The 26,783-nt window shown below is 44.2% G+C and overlaps 1 protein-coding gene across 1 annotated transcript in view; it reads left to right on the top strand.

Annotated features, from left to right (window-relative positions):
- ABHD17C (abhydrolase domain containing 17C, depalmitoylase) overlaps positions 1-26,307 on the top strand; it is a 55,837-nt gene extending 29,530 nt beyond the window's left edge. Inside the window, exons 2-3 of the mRNA XM_068558987.1 lie at positions 20,797-20,976; positions 24,839-26,307. Of these exons, the coding sequence (XP_068415088.1) occupies positions 20,797-20,976; positions 24,839-25,058 (400 nt within the window). The 3' untranslated portion in view covers positions 25,059-26,307. The remainder of the gene's footprint in view (positions 1-20,796; positions 20,977-24,838) is intronic.
- Positions 26,308-26,783: the final 476 nt, after the last annotated feature.

Here is a 26,783-nt window from a genome sequence, read left to right as displayed (position 1 = left end):
TTGACGTTGCCTCAGGGCCGTATTTTAGGCTGACTTGAAAAAGGAAATGAAGACTCCGTGTGGGTAAGACCTCTGAGTCACACAGACGCTGTCTGCTATTTGGAGGCTACAAGGCTGGATCCAGCACCTACAGTCCCAAATCCTCCATCCTTGACAGACGAGGGGGTGATATTTTAGAAGGCAGCCGATCTCTCTAACAACAACCCTTGAGTGTTCAAATATAGAATTGGAATTCTGTCCTGGTGTTATTCAAACGAAAGGTGCAGCTAAAAAGAGAGGGGTCTCTCTCCATCACCACCTCCTGAACTGGCGTCCTTTCGTGATGTTCCTGAGGGAGGCCTTTCATGTCCGGAAGAGAAGGATGGCAGAACTTTTGGGCTGCGCTAAGCGGTGGTTTTTCTTTGTTTTGCTTTAAAAAAAAAAAAAAGAAAGAAAAATCCAGGCAAGGTGGAAAGATAATGGAAAGGATAACAAGGTCTTTGTGCCTAGTTTTTGTGCTCAAGTAAAATCGAGCTGTCACCGGATCCCAGCTTTGTAATAGCCACTTAGCTTCCCTGAAGATGGATCTTGAGTAGAATATTCTACCAGATTTGTAAAAGAACACAGTGTTAGTGACATGTATATCTTTAGAATCTTTTTTATGTTACTGATAGATTTTAATGCCTTTGGATTCTAGACAGTTGACAATTTTAAAAAAGCAAACTATATTTACTATTTATTTTTATTTTTGTAGTAAAATCTCTCTCTCTCTCTTTCGTTTTTTGTTTTTTTTTTGTTTTTGGCTGTACCACACGGCTTGCGGGATCTTAGTTCCCCAACCAGGGATCGAACCTTGGCCCCAGCAGTGAAGGCGCCAAGTCCTAACCACTGGACTGCCAGGCAATTCCCTAAAAATCTCATTTTGAATTCAGGAGAGCTAGATTTTCTCCCTTGTATTCTGTAATAAGGAAATAAATAGTAGAAGTCAGATTTAAGAGGATTGTTCACTTTTTCCCCCTCTTTTTGTGGCCAACTATATATAACATAAAATTGATTCTTTGAACCAGTTTTAAGTGGACGGTTCTGTGGCGTTGGGTCCATTCAGATTGTTGTGAAACCATCACCACCATCTGTCTCCAGAACTTTTCATTGTCCCAGATGAAAACTATGTACCCATTAAACAGAATGTTCACTTTTTAAAGCAGTATTTATATCAGACATGCTTAGGTTGGTGCTCCGGACGTGCTAATTCCAAATTGTTTTACCTTTGAGTTACAAGGGGGTGATAAGTAACATGATTGAGCAGCTACACACCACACCAGCCTTGATAGGTAGGAACCTCATTTGACGCACGAGACGACTAAAACCCAGAGCGTGATTCTGACAGTTCTGCCTGATTCTGAAGCTGTGCTGTTCCCCCTCCACTAAGTGATGCTTTTGCTAGCTTGGTTGTAATTCGTGGGATTCATAATTCTTCCCCTAGTTTGTCCATATTCTGGAGCCATAATGTACTTATAGCAGCTGTCTTGGTAATTACAGTTCTGAGTTAAGTTTTAACCTCTCTCAAAGCTTGAGTTTCCTTATCTTAAAGGGACCCATCTGTGTGATCTCTAAGGGCCTTTCCAGCCACCTGACCTGTGGTTTGAGTTATTTCCGTAATCGATGCTGTGAACTTTTCCCGCTTTTATGAAGAATGAAAGGGGAGAAAATGGAAGGTTCTGGAAGTCAAGTGAAGAGTAGGCAACACAAGGAAAAAAGACAGGCACAAAGAAAGGATTAGACTGAAGAGAAAGGGAACTGAAGACGTCATCAAGGAAGGGCAAAGGACCCTACTGGGTCTGCCCAAGGCGGATGTTTATTTAACAGACTTCCATTTTGAGTGTACACAAAACATTTAAGGGAGCAAACAGTGCCAAGCCCTAGCTGACGAGCGAACCAGCATTCTGGTTTCAGATTAGGTGTCATCATGGGTCATGTTCAATTCCCAATCGTGCCGTGTCTGGATGTGGACACAGGAAGGCAGCCCAGAAGGGGGAGGAGAGGGGAGTCCATGGAGTTTCACTCATTACCTCATTTAATTCTCACCGCAGGCCTGAGGCAACTTACACCCCTTTCCGGTCCAGGGAACAGGACTGCAAAGAGGTCGGATCACCGTGCAAGGCAGAGCCGGGCTCCAGACCTTGAGTTGTCTGATTTCAAAGCCTACTCTTCTAACCCGCTGTGCAAATCTCCACCCTCCATCCCCGCCCCCAGACAGCCACACAGTCGTGACTACACACTCGGAGTTGCTCACCAAAGACTAATGCTAGCCCAGTTTCAAGAGAGAACAATGTAAGCTCCGCCCAGGTCAGAACTCTGGGAGCCCCCTGGCCAGGCGCGACCAAGTGCCGGGTCTCCAACAACGGTAGCTTCAGGGTTCAGCTCGCTTGCTCCCTCTCTCGGCTTTGCTTTCCTGTTTGTAGTGATTCTTGAGGAGGTTCTTTCTGTGTGGTGACAAAGGTGATCTCCCCCAGGCTTGGCAGAAGAGGGCATAGACATCCTGGAGGGACTCCCATTGACCGGTCTTGGTTCCAACTCTGCTCCTCCCAGAAGCAGTCACTCTGGCCAAGGGGGTCTGGAGTGGGCTTGTGTTCATACCTGTAGCTCCAGTAGGACATTCTTAGATGGTCACCTACTGGGGACAGAGAGCATTTTTGACCTGCTGTATCTTTTCAGAGCCTCTCTCTACTGGACATCTCAGCAGTTGTAGCATTGGAACTAAAGGGATTTTGTCAAATTCCATTTGCAAGTCAGTGTGAGCCGGGGCAGACACACCTACCATCTAGTGTCTTGTGTGCCACAGCTGTTGTGAGAATGCACCTTACAGTGAGATAAAATAATTAGGAATTGATTCTTGGGTTTCTAGTTCTAAGAAATGACTTTCAGCCTTGGCCCTCAAGTGGATAATTAAATTAGATTTTTAAAAAATGTTTTTCCCTATCCCAGAGATTTCATGAGCTCTGTCCCTTAATTTTGACTGTGTTTCTTGGGTGTGAAGTAGGGAGATCCTTTAAGGCTTTACTTTGGTCAAGTGTCTGTTTTTAATCTGTATTTGGTATGGACGGAAGTGACATTTATTTAATGGCTTTTTTATCAGATGCCTGTGCCAGATGATTTACATAAACCAGCTCATGTAATCCTCTCAAAAACTGTAGGGTAGGTGGTATTCTAACCATTTCACAGGTATTTATGCAGCTGTAGGGGGTAAGGTAGCATTTTTCGGCTTTTCCAACATGTTAGATAATTACAGAATGCCAAAAGAATGCCCCAGTTATCATTAGAACAATTTCATGCCCAATTATACTCAAACAAGTTCAAGCAAATTATTCTATTTTAATTGTAACAGAGCTAAAGAGAGTTGATTTTGTATTCTTTAGGACTGTAACTTTTCCTCTGAAAAGTAATTCTTTTAAAAAATTAAATCATGCCAAGTCTTGTTTATTTTTGCTTTGACACAGAGAAAGAGTATTGTAGAGGAGAGAACAGTCTTGAATGTCATAAAGAATGACGTTGTTTTGAAGGTGGGTTTAGACCTGGCACAGAAAGCCCTTCCCTGCACCACCATTTGGAAGGAAACTTCTCAGACACCTAGGATAGAATGAAACGCCGTACCTGAGGGTGGATGCTGTTTTACAAAAATTAGATAATGCATGTCTTGATATGTTTTGAAATACATGAATACCTATAAGAAAGGCTCCATTGGGGCTTCCCTGGTGGCGCAGTGGTTGAGAATCTGCCTGCCAATGCAGGGGACACGGGTTCGAGCCCTGGTCTGGGAAGATCCCACATGCCGCGGAGCAACTAGGCCCGTGAGCCACAACTACTGAGCCTGCGCGTCTGGAGCCTGTGCTCCGCAACAAGAGAGGCCGCGATAGTGAGAGGCCCGCGCACCGCGATGAAGAGTGGCCCCCGCTTGCCGCAACTAGAGAAAGCCCTCGCACAGAAATGAAGACCCAACACAGCCAAAAATAAATAAATAAATTAATTAATTAATTAAAAAAAAAAAGAAAGGCTCCATTGACTGAGCATGCATCGCCATACCATGCCTCCTGGAGAGTTAAGTTTGGCTGGAATGGCCTTGTTCTGTGCGTTGTGTCATTGTCACCACAGTCCATTGAAGAAAAGGACACAGTATCTTTTCGTTTACAGATGTAAGTTTTGGTGTGTCTGATCTGTCCATCTCCATGGGACCTGGGCCGTTTGGTCCCCCCAGAGCCTCTGCCTGCAGCCGTAGGTACTCCTGCAGCTGCTGGCCTGGGCAGATATTCCCAGACTCCTCCTTCCAGCTGCTCGCCTTCCTGGCAGGAGGCACAATGAAGAGCACTCGGGATCGTCTGTCTGTCTAGCACCGACCTCAGTACGATTCAGGAAGATTTTTCTTATAAGGAACGCTGAGAGTCTGACTCGTATTTGCCTTCCTAGGATACTCCACAGTTACCTGGAACTCAGTGTCTTCCCAAGCTGAACGTATTTTCTAACAAAACGAAATTCCAACCGCCCATGATATCCCTCTCCACTTCTCTATCTGTGCCCATTTTCCAACCCTCAACTGCAAAATTATCTTCAAGTCTCTCCCTTCCCCGCCATGACTTGCTACATACACACCTGATGCGAGCCACTCAGAACACGTCTTGTCCAGACGTTCTCTTCCTTCCTGCGGCACAACTTGTCACGTCTCCATCCTCTCAGGGACCCTGTGCACACTTCCCAGATGCTTCCAGAGTACGCGCCACCTCCTTTGGATGGCCCTCTGCTTCCCAAGCAGAAACTCTCACCCCAGCCAGGCCAGCCTGCCATCCACGTTTGCAGGACGCTCTGCCTCCCCTTCAGCTCTTGCCTTTCTTCTCTGGATGTTTTCAAATATCCCCTCCCATGTGACTGGCTTCAAGCTCGACTCCTGTGCTTCCTGATTTCCTGGCCCCCAGTTTGGACCATTCCCTTCTCTGTGCTTTGATGAGCTTACTGACCATAATGTTCACGTTGCCTAAACTTACGCTTGGTTTTAGTGTTATTGCTTGGTCTGAATCTCATTTCCTTCTTCATTTCCTCAAAGATGAATAACCCAGGAGCTCATATTTATCCCCATTACATTCACTGATGCTTCAGGTGAAGGAGGCTACTTTTTTTTTTTTTATTAATTTTTATTGGAGTTTAGCTGCTTTGCAGTGTTGTGTTCGTTTCTGCTGTACAGCAAAATGAATCAGCTATACGTATACATATATCCCCTCTTTTTTAGAGTTCCTTCCCATTTAGGTCACCACAGAGCATTGAGTAGAGTTCCCTGAGCTATACAGTAGGTTCTCATTAGTTATCTATTTTATACATGGTATCAATAGTGTATATATGTCAATCCCAATCTCCCAGTTCCACCCGCCCTTCCCCCTTGGTATCCATAAGTTTGTTCTCTACATCTGTGACTCTATTTCTCCTTTGCAAATAAGTTCATCTCTACCATTTTTCTAGATTCCACATATAAGTGATATTGTGTGATATTTGTTTTTCTGACTTACTTCACTCTGTATGACAATCTCTAGGTCCATCCACGCTCTGCAAATGGCACTATTTCGTTGAAGGAGGCTACTTTTAATGTTGCATTGGCACATTTTATTTTATAAGCAGTGTTGAGAGAATACCTTGAGCATGCTCAGATTTTTGGAACTTTCACAGTTATATCGTTATCTTGCTTTTAAAGGTCCTTTTTAACTAAGTTCCCTTGGTCAGAAAAAAGGAAGCAATCAACTGACATCACTAACCTTTAAGATTTTTAATTGTCTCAAACAGCGCTAATGCAGCAGGTGCTCACTTTAAAATGTGCTTCCGGGAATCCCCTGGCGGTCCAGTGGTTAAGACTCCACGCTTCCACTGCAGGGGGCTCAGGTTTGATCCCTGGTCGGGGAACTAAGATCCCGCGTGCCTCACGTTGCGGCCAAAACAATAAAATGTGTTTCCTTTGCTTTTGCCACTGGAGTTAACGACCGATACAAATCTGTTTGTGAAACATCAGTATAACATTTTAAAAAGTCTAAACCTACAAAGATGTATTTTTAAAAAGGAAAAATAAGCCTGTTCCAGGGGATTGATACTTTTTTATCTTCCTCATAATTAAAATATAAATCACGCATTTGTTAAGCTTTGGCTACAGAAAGTAAAAGATGGATTTCCCAGTTCTGTGCCTGAAGGCAAGAGTTCCACAGGCCGTCTGTGTTTTCAGCCGGCCGTGTTTACCCACCTGCGTCCCTCCCAGCCAGTCCTTTTACTCTGAGGCTTTGCTCTGAAGTTTATTAGGGTTTCCCAGTATCCTCAGACCTCATCCTTCAATTAACTTTCACGTTACCTTGTGTATTTATTTTCATTCTCCGTCTAAAGATATTTCCACTAGGAGTTCTAGCTCTGAAATATTTAAAATATAGACTTCAAAGTCAGTGGAACCGTGCCAAGCATGCTTCGTCTGAAGATAAATGGAAATGCTCTTGACACCGGGCAAAGTCAAGGCCCATTAACTTAAACAGGATGCGGTATGTCTTAGAGAGGCTCAGCTTGGCCGCGGTTGTAGACAGAAGAGCAAGCCTTAACATTCAAACAAAAACAAACGGGTTTTACCCTATGAGTGGAGGGAGCGTTCCCACTGGACACTGTCCCCCTGGCGCTCGTGGGCACCTCCGTGGGCACCTCCTACCTCAGCTCCTGCCCTTGCAGCTGATGCTGCTGGACCTTGGGTACGGGGTGTGAGGCTCCTGGGGACACGTCCTGTGTGCTGAGTGGGAACCAAAACCTAAATTTGTGTTGTCAACCTGAGCTCAGCATAGCTGGTGACTGCAGGAAGGTGCTAGACGTTTGGAAGAGGCAGGGAGCAAAAACTGTAGGTTTCCAAGGGGATAACTATACACCTGGCATTGCCTGTTATGGAAAGTAATCATTCAGGGTCGTGGCTTTCCCCTAGCAAAATTTGGGAGACTTTAGTTCCTTGTGTCGTGTTTTAAGTAAATCTTAACGTAATGCCTAAAATAACATTAGCGCTTACTAAATATTATTGTCATCCTTCATGGACTGACTCATTTTTGCTAGGTTGCAGACAAGAGATCGTTTCTGCTCCTATCCAGATCCCCAAGAAGACATTGAACTTGGAGTGGATTGTCTAGCCATTGGAATGATAACGATATATGAGATCTAGTTTTAATTTGTTCAGAAACAGCCTTTGGCCAGAATCACATTCCATTCAAAGCAAGATGTGCCTCCAGCGTACCGATCCCTGAGCCTGGGTATTGTTTTAGATTTTTTTTTTTTTTTGACGACCGTTTTTAAAGTCTTTATTGAACTTGTTACAGTATTGCTTCTGTTTTATGTTTTGTTTTTTTTGGCCACAAGGCATGTGGGATCTTAGCTCCCCAATCAGGGATCAAACCCACACGCCCTCCCTGCATTGGAAGGCGAAGTCTTAACCACTGGACTGCCAGGGAAGTCCCCTGGGTATTTTTAATGTTCCCAAAGAGATAAACAGTTTTACTTCCTTTGGGGAGCGCAAAATCTCACTGACAACATAGGACATGCCACAAAACAGTTCATCACATACAACCTCATGTTGACCTGGTGCACAAGTGAATGGCTCAGGAAAGAAAACACCACAGGTAGACTGGGGTGCTTGGGAAAAGTGTCTGAAGGCGGCAGGACTGGAATGGACCTGAAGGACCCCAGGGTTTTCTAGGTTGTGGGGAGGAGTGAGGACAGTCCAGACAGGGGCTCAGGGGCTGTGATGAGGCAGTGGGGAGTCTAATTGCAGGAGCAGAAGATTTACTTGGAGAGAAAAGAAAGGGTTGGAGTAGTAAGATGGGGCCAGGTTGTGGAGGTTACCCTAAGGCCATGGGTTTTTATCCCAGGGATTGTGGTTTGCCGAAGGGTTTGATGAGCAAAGTAACGCAACAAAAGTTTTTTGGAAGATCTACCTGATGGGAAGTTACAGGATGGATTGGCATGGGGAGTGACATGAGTGTGGCAGCTTGTATAGATAGAACCGGGGAGAAAGCAGGTCTGGGAGAGCAGAGGAGAAGTCAGAAATGAGACTTGATTAGGCCTGGAGATTCCCAGGTTCTGCCCTGGGAAGAAGGGAGAGGCCAGGATGGAAGCTGCTAAGTGCAAACAGTTAGCAAGAGTCGGAGTGAGCGGTGGGTGGAGACGAGGTCAGTGGTCAGGAACTAGGATACCCACCCCCTCACCAGCCATATAAAGTGATACACAGGAACCAAAAGGATAGGACAGGACAGGTGAGTAGTTTGAGCAGTGAGGGACCCACTGGAGCAGGGTACGTGCCATGGGGATGGAGAGTCAGCGGTGGTGAGGATTCCAGGAAGACCTCTGGGGAACAGACCCTGGGTACCAGTGGGGACGTTCATCACGGGGCAATGCTCATTCTTACACTGAACCGACAGGCAGCTCCTGATCAGTTGACCACAAGATGCCACCACGGAGCAACAGAAGTGGTGTCAGAAGCGTGATCATCTGGAAACCATCTCCAAGATAGAAGTGACAAGGCTTAGTGACAAAGTCTATGTGAGAGGCAAAGGAGAAAAGACTGAGAAGTTCATCCTAACTCTTAAGCCTGTGAGGTAGAGGGTAGAGTGATAGCTAGAAATGGAAAGATTTGGGGAGAGACTAGGAAGAGTCCGGTTTGGGAGGTGTTGAGTGTGCAGTGCTGGGATGCTCAGGAAGAAATATCAACAGAAAGGAGAGGGGCCGGGGGCTGGAGCAGAGGCGAGATATCGGGAGTGAATCAACACATTGTAGAAACCCTCGCCACCCACGTATTCCGTTACCACGTGTTTATTGCACGATTACTATAGAAGAGACGCTGTGCTATGCTAGGCTCTGGCACTGGAAGAGTTCAACAAGGGACTACATAGGAAAAGATTCCAGAGGAGGGTGAGGACTGACCTTTGAGGGATGCCCAGGTAAGTGTGGGAGAAGAGAGAGGAGTGAGCAAAGGAAACAGAAGAGCGAGAAGAAGAATCTGGCCAGTGTGATACTGGGGCAGCCACAGGCGAAGAGCATTTAAAGAATGGCATGGTCGTCTCTAGCTAACGTTGACTGAGCACCTCTCCCTGACGCAGAAACACTTCACCCTTCACACCATCCCTTGAAAGGCAGCAGAGCCTTCGCTGCCCACCAAACCCACCACCTACCCGTGAGCTCTCTCTCGTCCTGACCCCCAGGGCCCCACATAACAACTCACGTGGCGTGCCTTAGTTACTGTGCTGCATTTTGAGTTTTCTAGTATGTGTTTATCAGAACCCACCCTGACCTTTGCCCCCTTCACTCTGGGTCATCCAAGTATTTCTACGAATTTACAGGTGAGCTGTTGCTTGAGTTTTCTCTTTACTAAAGTCTTTTCCTCTGTGGGCGTTTTCTTCCTCCTTTTTAAACTGCTGGTGTCACATACGTGTTCTGCAGATTCTTTTTTTTTTTTAATTTTTATTGGGGTATAGTTGCTTTACAATGTTGTGTTAGTTTCTGCTGTACAGCAAAATGAATCAGCTCTAAGTATATATATATCCCCTCTTTTTTTTGATTTCCTTCCCATTTAGGAAGAGCATTGAGTAGAGTCCCCTGTGCTATATATATAGTAGGTTCTCATTAGTTATCTATTTTATACATAGTATCAATAGTGTATATAAGTCAATCCCCATCTCCCAATTCATCCCATCCCCCCCCCCTTCTCTCCTTGGAGTCCATACGTTTCTTCTCTATGCCTGTGTCTCTATTTTTGCTTGGAAATAAGTTCATCTGTACCATTTTTCTAGGTTCCATATATGAGCAATATTATATGATATTTGTTTTTCTCTTTCTGACTTACTTTACTCTGTGTGACAGTCTCTAGGTCCATCCATGCCTCTGCAAATGTCACCTTTGGGCTCTACCAGCTCCCTGTCTGACTTCTGAATCCCGGCTGCCCAGTCTGTGCCTAGGTTTGCTTTTGTTTATTTTGTTTTCTGGTCGTACCTGTTCCACACATGCAGACTTCCTGATTCCGCTGCCTAACTAACCCCTTGATACAACATCCAGCAGCTTTCACCCCCTCCACCTCCTCAGACCTGTAGCTCATCCTGACCTCAGTACTTACCTCTGGGACTCTTCCCTGCTTGTCTTCCCTATGCAGCACCATATGCCTATTACCACCATGTTAGTATCTTTTCTCCTAAGCTATGTCTCGAGCTCCTTAGAAAAAATGTTAGTTCCAAGACCTAATGGGTTCTGAGCCCTCTCAGGCTCATCTGTAGACTCTGATGAGAAGCATCATGAATTCCATCTTTTAGGCTATACAGTAAGTCCCCTACATACAAACGAGTTCCGTTCTGAGAGCACGTTCCTAAATCCAGTTTGTTCGTAAGTCCAACAAAGTTAGCCTAGGTACCCAACTAACACAATCGGCTCTATAGTACTGTAGAGGAATAGGTTTATAATACTTTTCACGCAAATAATACATAAAAAACAAACACAAAAAATAAACATTTTTAATCTTACAGTACAGTACCTTGAAAAGTACAGTAGTACCAGCTACATCACCGTCGCTTTTACGCTTGATTCTGGACATCCTGGGCTTGAAATAAAGAAACTATACTACTGGAATCTATACAGTACTGTACAGTAAAGTACACAGAAGCACAGCCACTTGTAGAGGATGCACGCACATGACAATGTTCGCCAGACACGTGAACTAACATATGTGATTGGTTCGCATCTTTGAAAGTTCGCAACTTGAGGGTTCACATGTAGGGGACTTAAGGTACTTGGTGCTCTGGCCATTTGGATAGAGCCATGGTCTCCGTGGTGGGAAGAGGATCCATCCACCACCTGCCCCACCCCCACCCCTTCTCCTCTGGCAGTTCTTCTTACCTAAGTCTGGGGACTGGGGATTGATAAAAGCAGGATGGTCAGGAGGTCAAGGATTCTGGGGGTTGTAACACTGGGAATTGAAGACCAGAGGGACTGTGCTTGGGTGTGTGGGACTTAACGGAATCAGAATTCTAGCTTGGGAGAAATTTGAGGGATGAGAGCTTATGATCCAGCCAAAGAAGGGTTAAGGAATGGTACTCAAGAGGAGACTCTTAGAGATGGAGACCTTTGTTTGGTACGATGTTGATGTTTAAGATGCTGTGAAACTAGGGCCTCTTCATTGGCAGCCTTGGAATTCTGATCATTAGTATTGGGACCGCCGGGCCCAATTATAGCTCTTGTATAAATACATTTTTCAGCTGTTCCATATAGCCACATGCCAAGGGTCAGATCTGAGTGTCGGGACCTGCCGTGGGTCCCCAGGGCCAGCTGTGGCAGTCCTAGACGTACCCCAGCAGGAGATGATGGTGCTCTAACTTGAGACTCTGCTATAAAATGAATGCATTGAATCTCACTGGCTAAGAACGGCTTTTCCCTAGAGATCCATGTGCAAATAACACCTACTTACATATTTAAGTCAGGCCCACAGATTTCACAAGGAGGTCCAGGGATAGTCTGGTAAGAACATGTGTCTGTCTGACATGCAAATATAGCTGTAGTTGGCTCGTAGCAAATGAAGGCCTTTGTCCACATGGCTTTTACCCTGGCCTGACCTTGAATCTCTTGCCTCATCTGCTGTGACATCCTGTGTCCTAATGACTCAGATTTAGACCTGGCTTCTGCTTGTCTCCCCATACTTTTGTATACATTCCTTGCCTCCCCAACTGGACTATAAGCTCCTTGAGACCACCAAATGTTTTACATTCATCTTTCTGCACCCCCAGAGGTTCCATGCCTAGTCCAAAAGAGGTGCTCAGTAACTATTTTTTGAATGCATTATTTAAAAAAAATAGGTGACATCTTCCAGGTGTAGAAACTAATCCACAGTTTGCATAATCACCAAGCTAATCGGTCACTGCCAGAAGTAAGTTTAGATGTTCAGCTGAATCTGTCATGTAACCGTCCACTCCTTTTCATAATTTGTCTTCATCCTGACTTTGGATACTGGATTGGCAACAGAGGGGAATATAGTTTTTAGAACTCTACCTGATGACTGAGTTATTGAGAAGGTTTTGAGGGGAGAAAATAACGAATTTGGTTTTAGACACGTTGAGTTTGGAATTTATCTGTCACAGATAACAGTATTAAATTCATAGCCTCACCGCTCACTTGACCTTGGACAAGTTACTTAACTTTTACTATCAAGTTCCTCAGATATAAAACGGGGACAAGAATATCCCCCTCCCAGGATCACTGAAGATGGAATGAGGCGTGAGGTCAGGGCCAGTACTGAGAACAAAGGTGGGCGCAGGGGACATTGTATTTGATCCACCTCCCCTCCCTTCAGGCAGGGGGGCATTCTGCTCTGTCTCAGGACAAAGGCCAGGGCTGGAAGTAAATATTTGAGACTTGCCAGCAGAGAGTTAATAGTTGAGGCCTGGGATTCAGTGAAATCATTTGGAGAGAAGATGTAAGAGTGCAATAGGAAGGGGACTTCCCTGGCGGTCCAGTGGTTAAGACTCTGTGCTTCCACTGCAGGGGGCACGGGTTCGATCCCTGGTCGGGGAACTAAGATCCTGCATGCTGCGTGGTGCGGCCACATAAAATTTTAAAAAAAACAAAAGCAAAAAAAAAAAAGAGTGCAGTAGGAAGTCTACGGCAGGAGGAGCGGAGTCAGGGAAGGGGCCAAGCCCGCTGGTGGTGGGGATGGTGGAGGAACCAAGAGTGACTCAATGTCTCAGAGGCCCAGGAATGGAGTTGAAGAAGAAAGGCATCATTCTTAGCGTGAACTGCCGAGGAGAAGTCAAATTGGATGAGGAGTGGGAAAAAGCGGTTGGACCTGGCACTTCTTTTTTTTTTTTTTAAACTCAGTCCCCTGAGAACAAGGACTTTTTTTTTTTTTTTTTTTTTTTAAATTATTTATTTATTTAGGCTGTGTTGGATCTTCGTTTCTGTGCGAGGGCTTTCTGTAGTTGCGGCAAGCGGGGTCCACTCTTCATCGCGGTGCGCAGGCCTCTCACTATCGCGGCCTCTCTTGTTGGGAGCACAGGCTCCAGACGCGCAGGCTCAGCAGTTGTGGCTCACGGGCCCACTCGCTCCGCGGCAGGTGGGATCTTCCCAGACCAGGGCTCGAACCCGTGTCCCCTGCATTGGCAGGCAGATTCTCAACCACTGCGCCACCAGGGAAGCCCGGACCTGGCACTTCTGATAGCAGCTTTCGGGACATTGTGGGAGGAGAGGGTGGGTTTCAGGGGCCTTTGTTAGGGTTGAGGATGCAGTAGGGAAACAGAGGTGAGAGATGGGGCCGTCACTTAAAGGATGAAGCACCTGTGAAGACAGGCCCTTTCTTAGATTCAGAGACTTGGAGACATGTGTTGCGTTGGGAATAAGACTGGAATTCGGCGTGGGTGGCGATGAAATTCTTAAAGTCATGGGAGGGTGGGAGTCCAGCGCTCAGGTGGAAGGTTAGCCCTGGGATGGAAAAGCAGTGCCTCTTCCAGACACACCAGGGAGCAAGGGGAAACAGCAGAGGAAGGAGAGCTGGTAGGCGTAGGAAGGGAGGGACGGCATCCTTGTCTCCCGACCTGAAGTCATCCACCCAGCGACTGGTGTGTTTGTAGCTGAGCAATGCGGAAGTTTACTTGTAAAAGCCTGCCTTGGGGATTGGACGCATTGAAGGAAACATTGTTCGTAGGCCGTTGCTGCCGTTCCTCCCGTCCCTGTATCTTGCCCACAAAGGTGGTACGAGCGAGGAGAAATCACTTTTAATGTTTTGCTATCGTCGTACCCGGAAATAGCAAATTCTGAGTAAAAATGCAAAAAATCCTGCCTGCCTATGTATCATGTCTGCCTGCTACAAAACTGTCCTGTTCCAGGTTGGGAGGGTGTAACATCTGTTTTACTTTAGGATAAAGGTTTTGGACTTTGGGATTGTTGATGTTTTTGAAAAAAATACTTTGCACTTAATCCTGCTGTTTTGTGAAAAGCTGTGATCTTTAAATGCCCTGTATTTCACACAGACTTAGTAATAGATTCCATTTACCATCTCTCTTTTTTATCCTTTATCTTTTAATTGAATTTGAGAGCTAAAAGGTCTGTAGGATCTGGTCTGACCCTTTTTACTCAGTATCAAACAGTGGTTAGTTTGAGGGATCCACAAACCCGCTGGAATTTCTACGTACGGAAGATTTCTATAAGTAAGGGAATTTACATTTTTAAAAAGTCCCAGGAAATTCAGATACTTCTCATTTTGGAACCACTGGTATAGAGGTCATCAGTCTTCTAGCTTTTTTTTGTCAAACACAACACCCTAGTGGTGCCATGAAAAGGACCCTCCACTTCAACATCCTCGTCTGCAAGCGGCGGGTGTTGGGACAGAGGTCTCTTAGAGTTTTCCCGAAAATCTTCCATACCTTCAAAGAATTGGCCCCCATCCCCACCTCCCAGGCATCTCATGTGTTGTCAGACGGTATAATAAACAGGGAAAAACAGTGGAAAAGTCCTTAATGTAATACTGACAAATCTGAACACTTCACTAGCACGTTACAGTTTTCAAAGCCTTTTCAAATACAGACACTGTAAAGAAAGCTTGCTGACTCCATGCAAAAAGGTCCGGCAATACCGCTTCCTTTATTTATTCATTGTAACAAATCACTACCTAATAATTACCCGAATTAGAAATGAAAATTTGAAAGAAGAAACATTACCTGGTCTCACCACCTGAAGATAACCATTATTATCATTTTAATATATTACTTTCAAGTCCCTTTTCCATATAGAGATTTTGTTGGAAGGAACATAATTGTGACCCTGTTTTTTGTAGGCTGCTTTTTATGGAACCTTTCAACATGAGTTTTCCCCACATTAGCTCTTGATGAGACATAATTTTTAATGGCCTCATGTTTCCTTAGGAGATTTGTTTTTAGCACAAAATCTATCATGAGTTGTAACAGTTTTGAGGAGGGTTGTCTCCATATCTGAAATATCTGGTGAACTTTTAAAAAATATTTTTTGTTGCGAAATATAACAGAAGTAGCCAGATAGAAATGTTCATAAGATGTACATATCCGGCTTAATGAACTGTAAAAGGAACACTCGTGACAAGACATAGACTATAGGGACTTCCCTGGCGGTCCAGTGGTTAAGACTCCACGCTTCCACTGCAGGGGACGAGGGTTCGAGCCCTGGTCAGGGAGCTAGCATCCGGCATGCCGAGTGGCGTAGCCAAAAAAAAAAAAAAAAAGACATAGACTATAACCAGCGATCCATAAGCCTCCCCAAAATGACATGCTTCTTCCAAGCCATAACCCATTCCCCTCCCCCATCCTTAACTGCTATCCTGGTTTTTAGGGCTTCACTTCCTTGCTTTTCTTTCAGTTAAGTATCGCTAGGCAGTAAAGTTTAATTTGGGTGGGTTTAAGTTTTTTGCACATGGTGTCGTATACATGGCCTGTGTTCTCTTGTGTCTGCCCCTTCTGATTAACAGCAAGCCTTTAAGATTCATCAGCGTTGCCCTATGATATTCTGTGGCACAACTTCACCCCCGTTTACTTATCCGCCCTGCTGTTGACACCCCTTAGGGTTGTCTCCAACCGCTCACAAATGGTCTTGAAGACATTTCTAATCTGTGGTGAATATACCTGGGAGTAGAATTGCTAGGTCACTGGGTACGTGTTATATCTTCGCTTTTACTTTTTGTAAAGTGCTTCTATTAACTTAACACCCCCATCAGGAGGGAATGAAAGTTCCTGTGGTCATATTTTTGTCAACACTTGGTATTGTCAACTTTTAAATTTTTGTTAGTATCACATTGTGGTTTTCATTGGTGAAATTTCATTTTGTTTTTACTAATGAAGTTGAGTTTCCCTCCCTCCCTCCCTCCCTTTCTTCCCTCCCTGCCATTTAGATTTCTTCTTTTATGAAATGCCCATTTTGTGAAATGCTGTTTTTCTGTATTTGGTCATTTTTTTCCCCACTGATGTGTTCTTTATATTTTGTAGATGTGAGCCCTTTGTTGGTTATATGTGTGGCAAATATCTTTTCCCACTTGCCTTTTTACCTTCTTAATGATGTCTTCTGATGACCGGAAGTTCTTCATTTTAATATAATATCAGTTGTCATATTTTCCCCTGTTAATGGCTACTGTTTTACGTGATGAAGTTTTCCAGTGAAAACGTTGAGTTGCAAAGTGTTTGTTGTCATTAAGGCTACAAATGTCTGTGTGTCAAAGGTGGAATTTGTTGAGATTGGTACTGGGTGTGTCCTGGTGCCTGTGAGTGGAAAGCTGAAAGCTGAGGGTCCTTCAGTGAAATACTCAGGCTTCTCCATAAGGCGTTTCAAGGAGATCATGATCTCGGAGGATGGACAGATTCAGGGCACTCGAGAAAAGGCTGTTCCAGTAACCATACACCCACCTCTGCCCCTTGTCTGGGCAAGTCTGTGCCCGTTTCTCCTTTACTTATTCAGCGTGGCCCCCAAGGTCCATGGAGCAGGATATAAAACACAGTATCAAGATACTGAGAAAAACACCCGTCAGAATGGCCATCATCAAAAAATCTACAAACAATAAATGCTGGAGAGGGTATGGAGAAAAGGAAACACTCCTGCACTGTTGGTGGGAATGTAAACTGATACAGCACTATGGAGAACAGTATGGAGGTTCCTTAAAAAACTAAAAATAGAACTACCATATGACCCAGCAATCCCACTACTGGGCACATACCCTGAGAAAAACCATAATTCAAAAAGAGTCGTGTACCACAGTGTTCATTGCAGCACTATTTACAGTAGCCAGGACATGGAAGCAACCTAAGTGCCCATTGACAGATGAATGGATAAAGAAGATGTGGCACATATATACAATGGAATATTACGCAGCCATAATAAGAAATGAAATTGAGTTATTTGTAGTGAGGTGGATGGACCTAGAGTCTGTCATACAGAGTGAAATAAGTCAGAAAGAGAAAAACAAATACCGTATGCTAACACATATATATGGAATCTAAAAAAAAATGGTTCTGATGAACCTAGGGGCAGGACAGGAATAAAGACGCAGATGTAGGGAATGAATTTGAGGATACGGGGAGGGGGAAGGGTAAGCTGGGACGAAGTGAGAGAGTGGCATGGACATATACACACTACCAAATGTAAAATAGATAGTGGGAAGCAGCCACATAGCACAGGGAGATCAGCTTGGTGCTTTGTGACCACCTAGAGGAGTGGGATAGGGAGGGTGGGAGGGAGACGCAAGAGGGAGGGGATATGGGGATATATGTATGCATATAGCTGATTCACTTTGTTATACAGCAATTATACTCCAATAAAGATGTTAAAAAAAAAAGATGCTGAGAAAATAGGTTCGACTATAACTCTCATTACTCAATGATAATACTCATTACTGTGATAGGTTATCCTATGTGATTCTCATCATTCCACAAATTTGATCAAAGAAGGTAAGGGTGAGTCTGATGCCATTTCAGTCTGGAAGTCTTCTGCTTTATTTTTGATTTTTAGTATTAATCATCTCTTAATCCTCTGTCCTTCAATAACTACGTTCAGTTTTCATTTTCCTCTTCCTCTTCCTTTTTTGATTTATGATCTATTTGTTTATAATTAATAGCAAAATATCCTGCCACAGGATGGCCACTGTGGAAAGAGCCTACACTTCAAATGTGAGGTTTGGAGGTACTCTTACCTTCAGGTGCCTTCTGACCCCCACACCCCACCGCATGCAGCATCCGATGGCCCTCGTGCTTTGGGATGTCATAGCCTACTTTTGATGAAAATTGTGGAGGGAGAAGGAGACCCCTAATCTTATTTATACTTCCCCCTCCAAGGGACTTTGAACTCTCAGTTAAATTCAACTGACATGGACCTCCCAGTCCATCAAAGAAGGAATTCAGTGGCAGTTACAGTGGAGGGAGGTCCCTGGGATAACTTCCCTCCAGTAAAAAGCATCACCCTGGGTGATGGCCTGCTGATGCACTAGAACGGGGTTCATTTCTCACATCTCTCATCATTTCATCCTGATTGAAGGGATTTATGTTTTAAAAGCTATGGTCTCTGACATAGGGATTTAAGGCACAGAATGCTGCAGACATGAGTTCCTTCCTCAAACCTTCCGTCAAAACTCCTTTTGCTGACCATTTTTTAATAACCTGTTCTTCCAACTGAAATGAAGCCCAGGCAAGAACATCAGACAAGACGTGCATCTTGGGACCCTCCTCCACAGGCACAGTTGTATTAGACGGTGTCAAAGTTCAAAGGGCTGGGGCCACACGGAAACTTCCCTTTAGAAAGAGAGGGTGCATCCTCGTTCTGAGCAGGTGATTTCCTACCTGCGTCTGGGGAGGAGAGAGCATCTCTTTTTTGTTGGTTTGTTTGTCTTCGATTTTTACGTTCCTGTTTCCTCTTCCCTGTAGGATTCTTAACAGTCCCTTACCTATCTCCCTGCTTCCTTTTTATGCTCTGTCATGCCCTGCGTGCCGCAGGAAGGTGAATCTTCACGAAGCACAGCCTTGTTCCTGTCCCCTGGGCCTGAACATCTCCAGTGGCCCCTCACCTCCTCCAGGACAAGCGCTACCTCCTTATCGTCCCCCTGCTGGCCTGCGCAGCCTCGCCTCAGCCCCCCAGCCCCCCAGCTGCTCCCTGGGCTCCACCCCGGCCCTGTGTGACTTGCTGCTGCTTAACGACAGTCCTCTTTATCCCCACGTGTTCAGCCTCTGTCCGCCCCTCACGGCACAGCCCAGATGTCGCCTCTCTGTAAAGCACAGAACAGCACTTACCAGCCAGAAATAGCCATTCCCTCCCCAGATTCCTTCCTAAGGGCCCTCATTTTCCTGTGAAGTTTGAGGGAGCCTGAGGGGGAGGCAGCTCAGTGAAATCCTGCCACCCGCCTCAGCTCTAGCCTGACAGTTCTTCTCACTGAAGGCTGTTACCAGAAAGCATGTCCTAGGGATAAACCATAATAGAAAAGTATATTTTAAAAAAAGAATGTATAGGACTTCCCTGGTGGGGCAGTGGTTGAGAATCCGCCTGCCAATGCAGGGGACACGGGTTCGCGCCCTGGTCCGGGAAGATCCCACATGCCGTGGAGCAACTAAGCCCGTGCGCCACAACTACTTGAGCCTGTGCTTTAGAGCCCGCGAGCCACAACTCCTGAAGCCCGTGCACCTAGAGCCTGTGCTCCGCAGCAAGAGAAGCCGCTGCAATGAGAAGGACGTGCATTGCAAGGAAGAGTAGCTCCCGCTCACTGCAACTAGAGAAAGCCCCCGGCGCAGCAACGAAGACCCAACGCAGCCAAAAATAAACAAATAAATAAATATTTTTTAAAAATTAAAAAAAAAGTATATGTGTATAACTGAGTCACTTTGCTGTATAGCAGAAGTTGGCACATTATAAATCAACTACTTCAATTAAAAATAATAATGTAATAATAATAATAATAATAATAATAATAAACTACATTACCCAGCAAAAAAAAAAGAAAGAAAGAAAGAAAAGAAAGCATGTCCTACTGCCCTGTAAACTACAGTGGGTATTTATGCAAAGAAGTTGGAATCGTTGGGTTATAGCCTTCAACTTCACCAGATAATATCACATTATCTTCCCAAGGGCTCATACCAATTTATACTCCTGCAAGCAATGTCACAGACTTCTACTTTTCCATGTCCTTGCTATGCCTTGACATCGTCTGACTTTTTAGTTTTTGCCTTTCTTTTAGGTGTAAAAAAATAAATCGTGGATTTAATTTGCATGTTCACGTACTAGCGAGGTTGAGCGTCACATCTTTTTACGTGTTTATTAGGCATCACGTTTTCTTTTCTGCCATATGTCTTCATTTCTTTTGTCTGTCTTTTTCTTCTTTATTTCTATGTACTCTTAATATATTCTGGATATCCTTTGTAGGTTCATATGTAGCATACCTGTTTTGCTGGGATTCGTCTATTTTGTTCCTCCATCACGTCTGGGTGCTTGTTCTTCTGCTTGGGCCAGGGTAGCTCACCATCACATCTACTCCCCACCAACGGGAAGGGGAGGGCATGGAGCCTTCTATTTAAAGTTATGACCTGCAGGTTGTACATGTCACTTTTGCTCACAGCCTACGCCCAAAGCTTAGTTGTCTGCACACCAGGCTGCCAGGCAGGCCAGGAAATGAAGCCTGTATTCCACACAGCTGTTTACCCAACTAAACCTTGGCAGACAGTGGAGGGGGAGACCATTGATGGATTGAAAGACTCGGGAGGGTTAAACCCCAAGGAGAGGCTGTAGAAAATATATTCGCCTTTAAAGTAATTGTCTCCCAGTACCTTTTCCTGATGATAAATGTTAATTTCTTTCGTATTTTATTAAAACCTCACTTAAAGGACTCTAATAATAATATTATGATCTAGTAAACACGCTTCTGTTTTTATTTCAGAAATACATTTAGGATGGCCAAAGAAACTCAAGAGGGGAGAGTAGGAAATGAAATGACTCTGGGAACACTGAAATGAAGTTTATGAGGCATTTATATAGTTAATTTCCGGAAAAAAATGTCATGTTCATTATTTTTGCAAAAGTTGTGGAGGACAGAATCTCAGTCACTTAGTACTGAGCTATCACTTAGTACTGAGCTAGGCCCCTTACATTTTTGTGGCGTTCACATCCATCTTCAGCTAAAGGGTACCCGTGAGATGATACGGTTTTAAACTGGCAGGTGTGGGCGTTTTGTGAGTTTATGATACTGTAGTGTTGGTCTCACTCTCTTTTTCTTTCACACATCAGCTAACGGCCCACGCCCTCTGATTTCTCCAGGTACGGCGTAAGCCCCGAGAACATCATCCTGTATGGTCAGAGCATTGGGACTGTCCCCACCGTAGACCTGGCCTCCAGGTACGAGTGTGCGGCCGTAATTCTCCATTCGCCTCTGATGTCTGGATTGCGCGTGGCTTTTCCCGATACCAGGAAAACGTACTGCTTTGATGCTTTCCCCAGGTAAGCTCACTCCTGTCCAACTAGTGCTAAGGCGTCCAGTGACCCAGCTTCACATCAGATGCCACCGTTAATTGTGGGCTACTGATAAATGTCTCCTGAATGCAGCCGGACGTCAGCCCCTGTGCTGGGCTCCTCAGGGAACGTGGAGGTGGATATGACATGTACACCAGCCAGAAACTTGGTCCTCTGGGCTGGACTCATTTGTAAAACAATCTGCCAGATGATGTATAAGGACCTTGCTTGTACCGATATCCAGGATTAATTGGTTTAGCTGGATGTGCGGGATAAAAAAAAAAAGTGCCCACATGTCTTAAAGAAACGTCTAGTTCAGTGTTCGTTCATTCGCTCAGATGGACGTGTATTGTTGAATCACGAGAGCTAAATGCAAAATCTGTGATGAGGCCATTAGCAGTGGTCTAGACACTCAAAGAAAAACCGCAAGCATCCCCAATTTTGAAATTTCTGTTACTTTTTCAGTCAGGCCAATAGGTAAGAGAAAAAGTGACGTGAGCTATTTGCAAGCTGGTAATGGGCTGCAGGGACCGTGTAAGTGGATGGTCCTTCCCTCCCCTCCCCACAGCCCCAGACCAGTGCGAACACTCATTCCTCCTGCCGCCCACTGAAGACCCCCTCCCCTGCGGAGGGGCCGGCACCCTCCGCTGGAAGCGTGTGCCTGAGAGCCCACAGCCGGGCCCCCTCCTGCCGGCGCCCCAGGGGCAGCAGAACTCCTGCCAGCCCAGTCCCTGCTGTTTTCTAGGCCCCTAATAGAAGGAAGAAAAACGGGCAGCTGTATATACACGCAAAAGCAGCAAGCACACTGCTTTCTTGAATACCTCTCTTTGAAAACTTCTGCTTGTTTTTCAAAATCTAAGCTGAGGAAAGTATTTACTGAAAACTATTTGCCCATGGTACATTGCTAAACGGGCCAAGATTCTGACAACAGGACTCACGCGGCCACACTGTAGAAAAAGCCTCAACAGAAGTATGTACAGTTTTCAGATTTTGATTGACCCATTCATTGCTGTCATTCTGTTATTGCTGGGAGAGAAAAAGAACATCATTTGGTTACATAAACATCTGTTCCACAGACTGGCTTGTTTCACAAGAAGAAACTTTCTCTTAACACCTTGGGTGAACTTCATTTCTGTGCACCCTGTACCAGGTTCAATGAAGTTCAGCTTCATGGGAAAGTTGAACGAACTGCAAATTTCCAGTGGCGTGGCTGAGAATGCTAATAAGTAGGGCCCATGTGCGACTCAAATGTGGCCTTATTTGTGCTGAATGGGTATTGAGAGGCCAGTTTGTTGAAAGGGAGATATTTAGCATGTTTGTGGGAAGCTATGCCAAGAGTTACCCTGGCAACAAAATGAATAGGTTTTCCCCCTGACTCTTAAATTAGCATATACCTTAAAATACAGCCACGACAACTAATTATAGCTTATTCATTAATAGGAAACCAGCAACTAGTCTTTACTGGGTTTGTCTGATCTGCCAGCCCACGGCTAAACATTTCACGCTTCTTATCTCACAAGACTCATTTTACAGTTAGGAAACTGAGGCTTAGAAAGTTAAGCGATTTAAGCAGCTTAATTAAGGTTGGTGAGTGGAAACAGCCAGAAAAGGCCATTCATCCTATTCAGTACCGTAAAGTATTAATATGATAGATTTCAAACCATTAACAGTCACATGGACTTTCATCATTAATTGAATTTGGGGAATGTTTTCTTATGTTGTCCATTGCTACCAAATGCACACTTGTCTCTGTGTCCCTCTCTCTCTCTCTTTTTTTAAAATTTATTTATTTTATTTATTTATTTTGGCTGCGTTGGGTCTTCGTTGCTGCGCGCAGGCTTTCTCTAGTTATGGCGAGCGGGGGCTGCTCTTCATTGTGGTGCGCGGGCTTCTCATTGCGGTGGCTTCTCTTGTTGTGGAGCGCGGACTCTAGGTGCGCGGGCTTCAGTAGTTGTGGCACATGGGCTCAGTAGTTGTGGCTCATGGGCTTAGTTTCTCCACCGCATTTGGGATCTTCCCGGACCAGGGCTCGAACCCATGTCCCCTGCATTGGCAGGTGGATTCTTAACCACCGCACCACCAGGGAAGTGCCTGCCCCTGTCTTTAAAGGAAGGCACTTTCCCATTTCTTTTTTAGTACTAAAAAAATAGAGATAAGGAGTCCTGATTATTATTTGGTTGGTGGTTTATTTTCTTTTACCTCCTTTACATTTAGAATCAGACGGTGGCATTTAACCTCAGGTACGTCCATCCTCCAGGTTGCAGAGTCTCCTAACTCATGCAGCGTGGAGCTGTCAGTAAATAGATTTTTAAATTGAATATAACTGGACTCTTGCATTCTTAGAAGAAGTCACTTTAAAATTTAAATATAAGAGGAAAGTAGATTTCTAAACAAGATTCCTAATCTGCAAAATTGACCCCTTCCACAGTGGCCCTGATCTTGGCAAATGACACGGCTGATGAGATTTTGCAGTCTTCCCGGATGTCTTGAGGTGGCTGGCAACTTCCTGAGTTGTTAATAAGGCTCTGCGACAGCTGTTTGTAGATCTTTGCAATGTGTAATGGATGTCAGAGCTCTGTACTATCACCACAGCCTCACGTCTGTCCTTTAATGATCTCTCCGAGCTTCAGTTCCCTCCTTGGTTTAACAGAGATGGTCCTTCCTCTTTCACTGTGGCTCATTGGAGATGCAATGAGGTTTTGTATGTAAAGTGCAGAGCACCTGGCTGTGGTCAATGCTGAGTAAATGTTAGCTATGACTTTTAACAAAATGATCCCTACGGGTAGTACCAATTTGATCCCTTTGTAACTTTGGCTAGGATCAGATACAGAAAGTCAACAGGAAGGGGGTCTCTGGCAGGAGGCCAGACTGGACAGAGGGTCGCCTGTCTCCATGTGTTTGCAGGTGAAATGACAGTTACCTCTGTCAGAGAAGTTGCCTACACACGCAGCCCAACAAGGTTTACAGTCTTCTTAATTCCTCTTTGGGAAATGCTTTCAGAGTCTGCAGCACATTCTTTTGGAGATGCTCAAATATTCATCCTTTGTGGGTAGATTTGATTTTTGTAAACAGTCAGAAATCATTCAGAATTCAATCTTGGTGTTGTACATTAAGTTTTCAAGCTAAATAGCATGGTTTTTATTTAAAAATGAGGTATTTGTTTTTATGAAATGAGGTTTCTGAGGATCTTGTTAATCGGTGCTGAAGGTGGCTTACACGGAAAGAGTCCTGAAAACTTGAGTGGCTGTGGATTCAGTGCTCAGATTTCAAGAGAGGTATTCATTCTGGTATGTTAAGGTCTAGCTTGTTTATTTAAAAAAAAAAAAATCCTCTCTCCAAAATATGAATATATCAGAAATATTAGTTACTGGATTGCTAGTCTGATGACATTTAGGAGTTCTGTTTTTAATAAAATACTTTAACAAAAACACAACGGCTAAATTCAGTGTGGTATTCTCAATTGGATCTTGGAACAGAAAAAGGACTTCAGTGGAAAAACTCATGAAATCCAAATAAAGTCCGGAGTTTGGTGACGTACCGATGCTGGTTTTCGGTTTTGGCAAATATACTATTGGTAACGTGTGGTGTTGGCCTTATGGGAAAGGGGTTGGGGTGGATGGGAGCTCTATGTTATCTTTGTACCTTTCCTGTAAATCCAGAATTATTGCAAAATGCAAAATTAATTTTTTAAAAAGTGAATTACTAGAAAAGTGAGGGGGGAAAGAACCCTCGCGTGCTTACCTTCCTTGCCTGTGAACGCCGACTCGGTTCCATTAAGTGTGATGTCTGTCATCTGTGAGCATAACTAAAGGAGTCCTTTTTCTCCCCCTCCCCCTTTCCTGTCTTGCAGCATTGACAAGATATCTAAAGTTACCTCTCCCGTGTTGGTCATTCATGGTACAGAGGACGAGGTCATCGATTTCTCCCACGGCCTGGCCATGTACGAGCGCTGTCCCCGGGCCGTGGAGCCCCTCTGGGTCGAAGGGGCTGGCCATAATGACATAGAGCTTTATGCACAATACCTAGAAAGGCTAAAACAGTTCATATCTCACGAACTTCCTAATTCCTGAAGAAGATGACTTGATTTTACCTCATCTACTGTGAACACAAGAATCCTCGGTTTTGCACATGCTTTAACTGGATAGCTGTCATGGCGGGATAACCACGAGGAAGTGCCCAGCTTTTCAGGGGTCCTACTCAAAGAGCTGAGGGCATCTTGGTCTTTCATATCCAGAGGTTCTACTAACTCACACATCATGTTAAACTGAACAGTTGTGATTCCCAGCTTCATTGCCTTGCAGAATGGGAATGAGAGCTGAGTGGGGGGACCGTTTTCTCGTGCTATAAAAGATGCTCACACCCCTTTCTCTTCCTTACCCACCACGTAGGATTCATTTATGCAGGACTCAGCCTCTCTCCACCCGTGTTCTCAGTATGTGACCTGCATCTCTCTTTCAGCCACTAGATTCATGGGTCCAATCCATTTGTGAAGCTGTGATAGTGTAACTGGAAACCATCGTGATGAAAATTCCTTCATTAATTTTTGTTAACACTCCGATCTTTCCCCCAAACAAATCAATTAAAGGGTAATTTACTGGAACTATCATGAACGGCTTCATCAACTGGAACCATATAAATATAACTGGAATATTCTTAAAAGGAAACTGGGGTTTTTTTTAAGTGTAAATTTATTACTAGTCCACAGAGTTTTAATATTTTGATCGTCTGGTTGGTCTAACAAAGAACCTAGCCGACTTTCCTTCTGTAAGGTCCTCCTTGTAGGCTTTTTTAAAGTACTGTACATATTTGCAATTACATTGTGCATAGATTCTTAATGGATAGTTTTCTTTTGTCAGGCTACAACAATGAACTGCAGATTCCTTGTTTGTAATGTAAATGATTGAATACATTTTGTTAATACGTTTTTATTCCTATGTTTTGCTATTAAAAAATTTTATAACATTTCCAAGACAAAAAATTACAAGTTTATGCTTTGAAAAATTTATGTAATTAAAATTTCACTAAACTAATCTTTTTAGTTTAGGAGTTATTTGGGTTTTGACACTGGAGTTGCGCCAGTAAGCATCAGAAGTGTAAGATGCTTAAAATTGCTACACTACTTGTGTTGGTTGGGGGTTTGGGTTTGAGGGTTCTTTGGTTTTATTAAAAAAAATTTTTTTTTCCAAATTTAAAAGCCTTAAATGTACTGTAAGCCTCAGATTGTTGTACAGCTGGATTGCGGTTGATTGCCAGTTTGTGTACTGTTGCTTGGATGCGACACAGCGGTTGGTCATGGAATAAAGGATGCATGGATCAGAATGTGTGGGCTCATGTGGGTTTTTTCCTTCATCTCTCCATCAAAGAAAACATTCTGTCTAGATTTAAGAAGAAACCCTTGGAGCTTACAAACGTCACTACCTTTCTCAAAGTGTATATATTTTTTTAAACTTTTTAGTTTATATTGGAGTCTAGTTGATTAACAATGTTGTGATAGTTTCAGGTGTACAGCAAAGTGATTCAGTTACACATATACATGTATCTGTTCTTTTTCAAATTCTTTTCCCATTTAGGTTGTTACGTAATATTGAGCAGAATTCCCTGTGCTGCTATACAGTAGGTCTCAAGGTGTGTGTTTTTGTTCTGTAAAAGACCATAGATTACTTTTGGAGAAGCCAAGATATAAAGCCTGTAGCAGTAAAGTACAGATGGAATCCAAATAGAGAGGGCAATGGATTCTGGCTATGAAACAAGAATGATGAAGGCAATCTCACTGTGACCTGGCTAGGAGGGAGAAC

The sequence above is a fragment of the Eschrichtius robustus genome, chromosome 1, assembly GCF_028021215.1.
Source record: "Eschrichtius robustus isolate mEscRob2 chromosome 1, mEscRob2.pri, whole genome shotgun sequence".
Taxonomy (NCBI): domain Eukaryota; kingdom Metazoa; phylum Chordata; class Mammalia; order Artiodactyla; family Eschrichtiidae; genus Eschrichtius; species Eschrichtius robustus.
The sequence above is the reverse complement of the archived record's forward strand: the minus strand, read 5'-3'. Positions and strand labels throughout refer to the sequence as shown.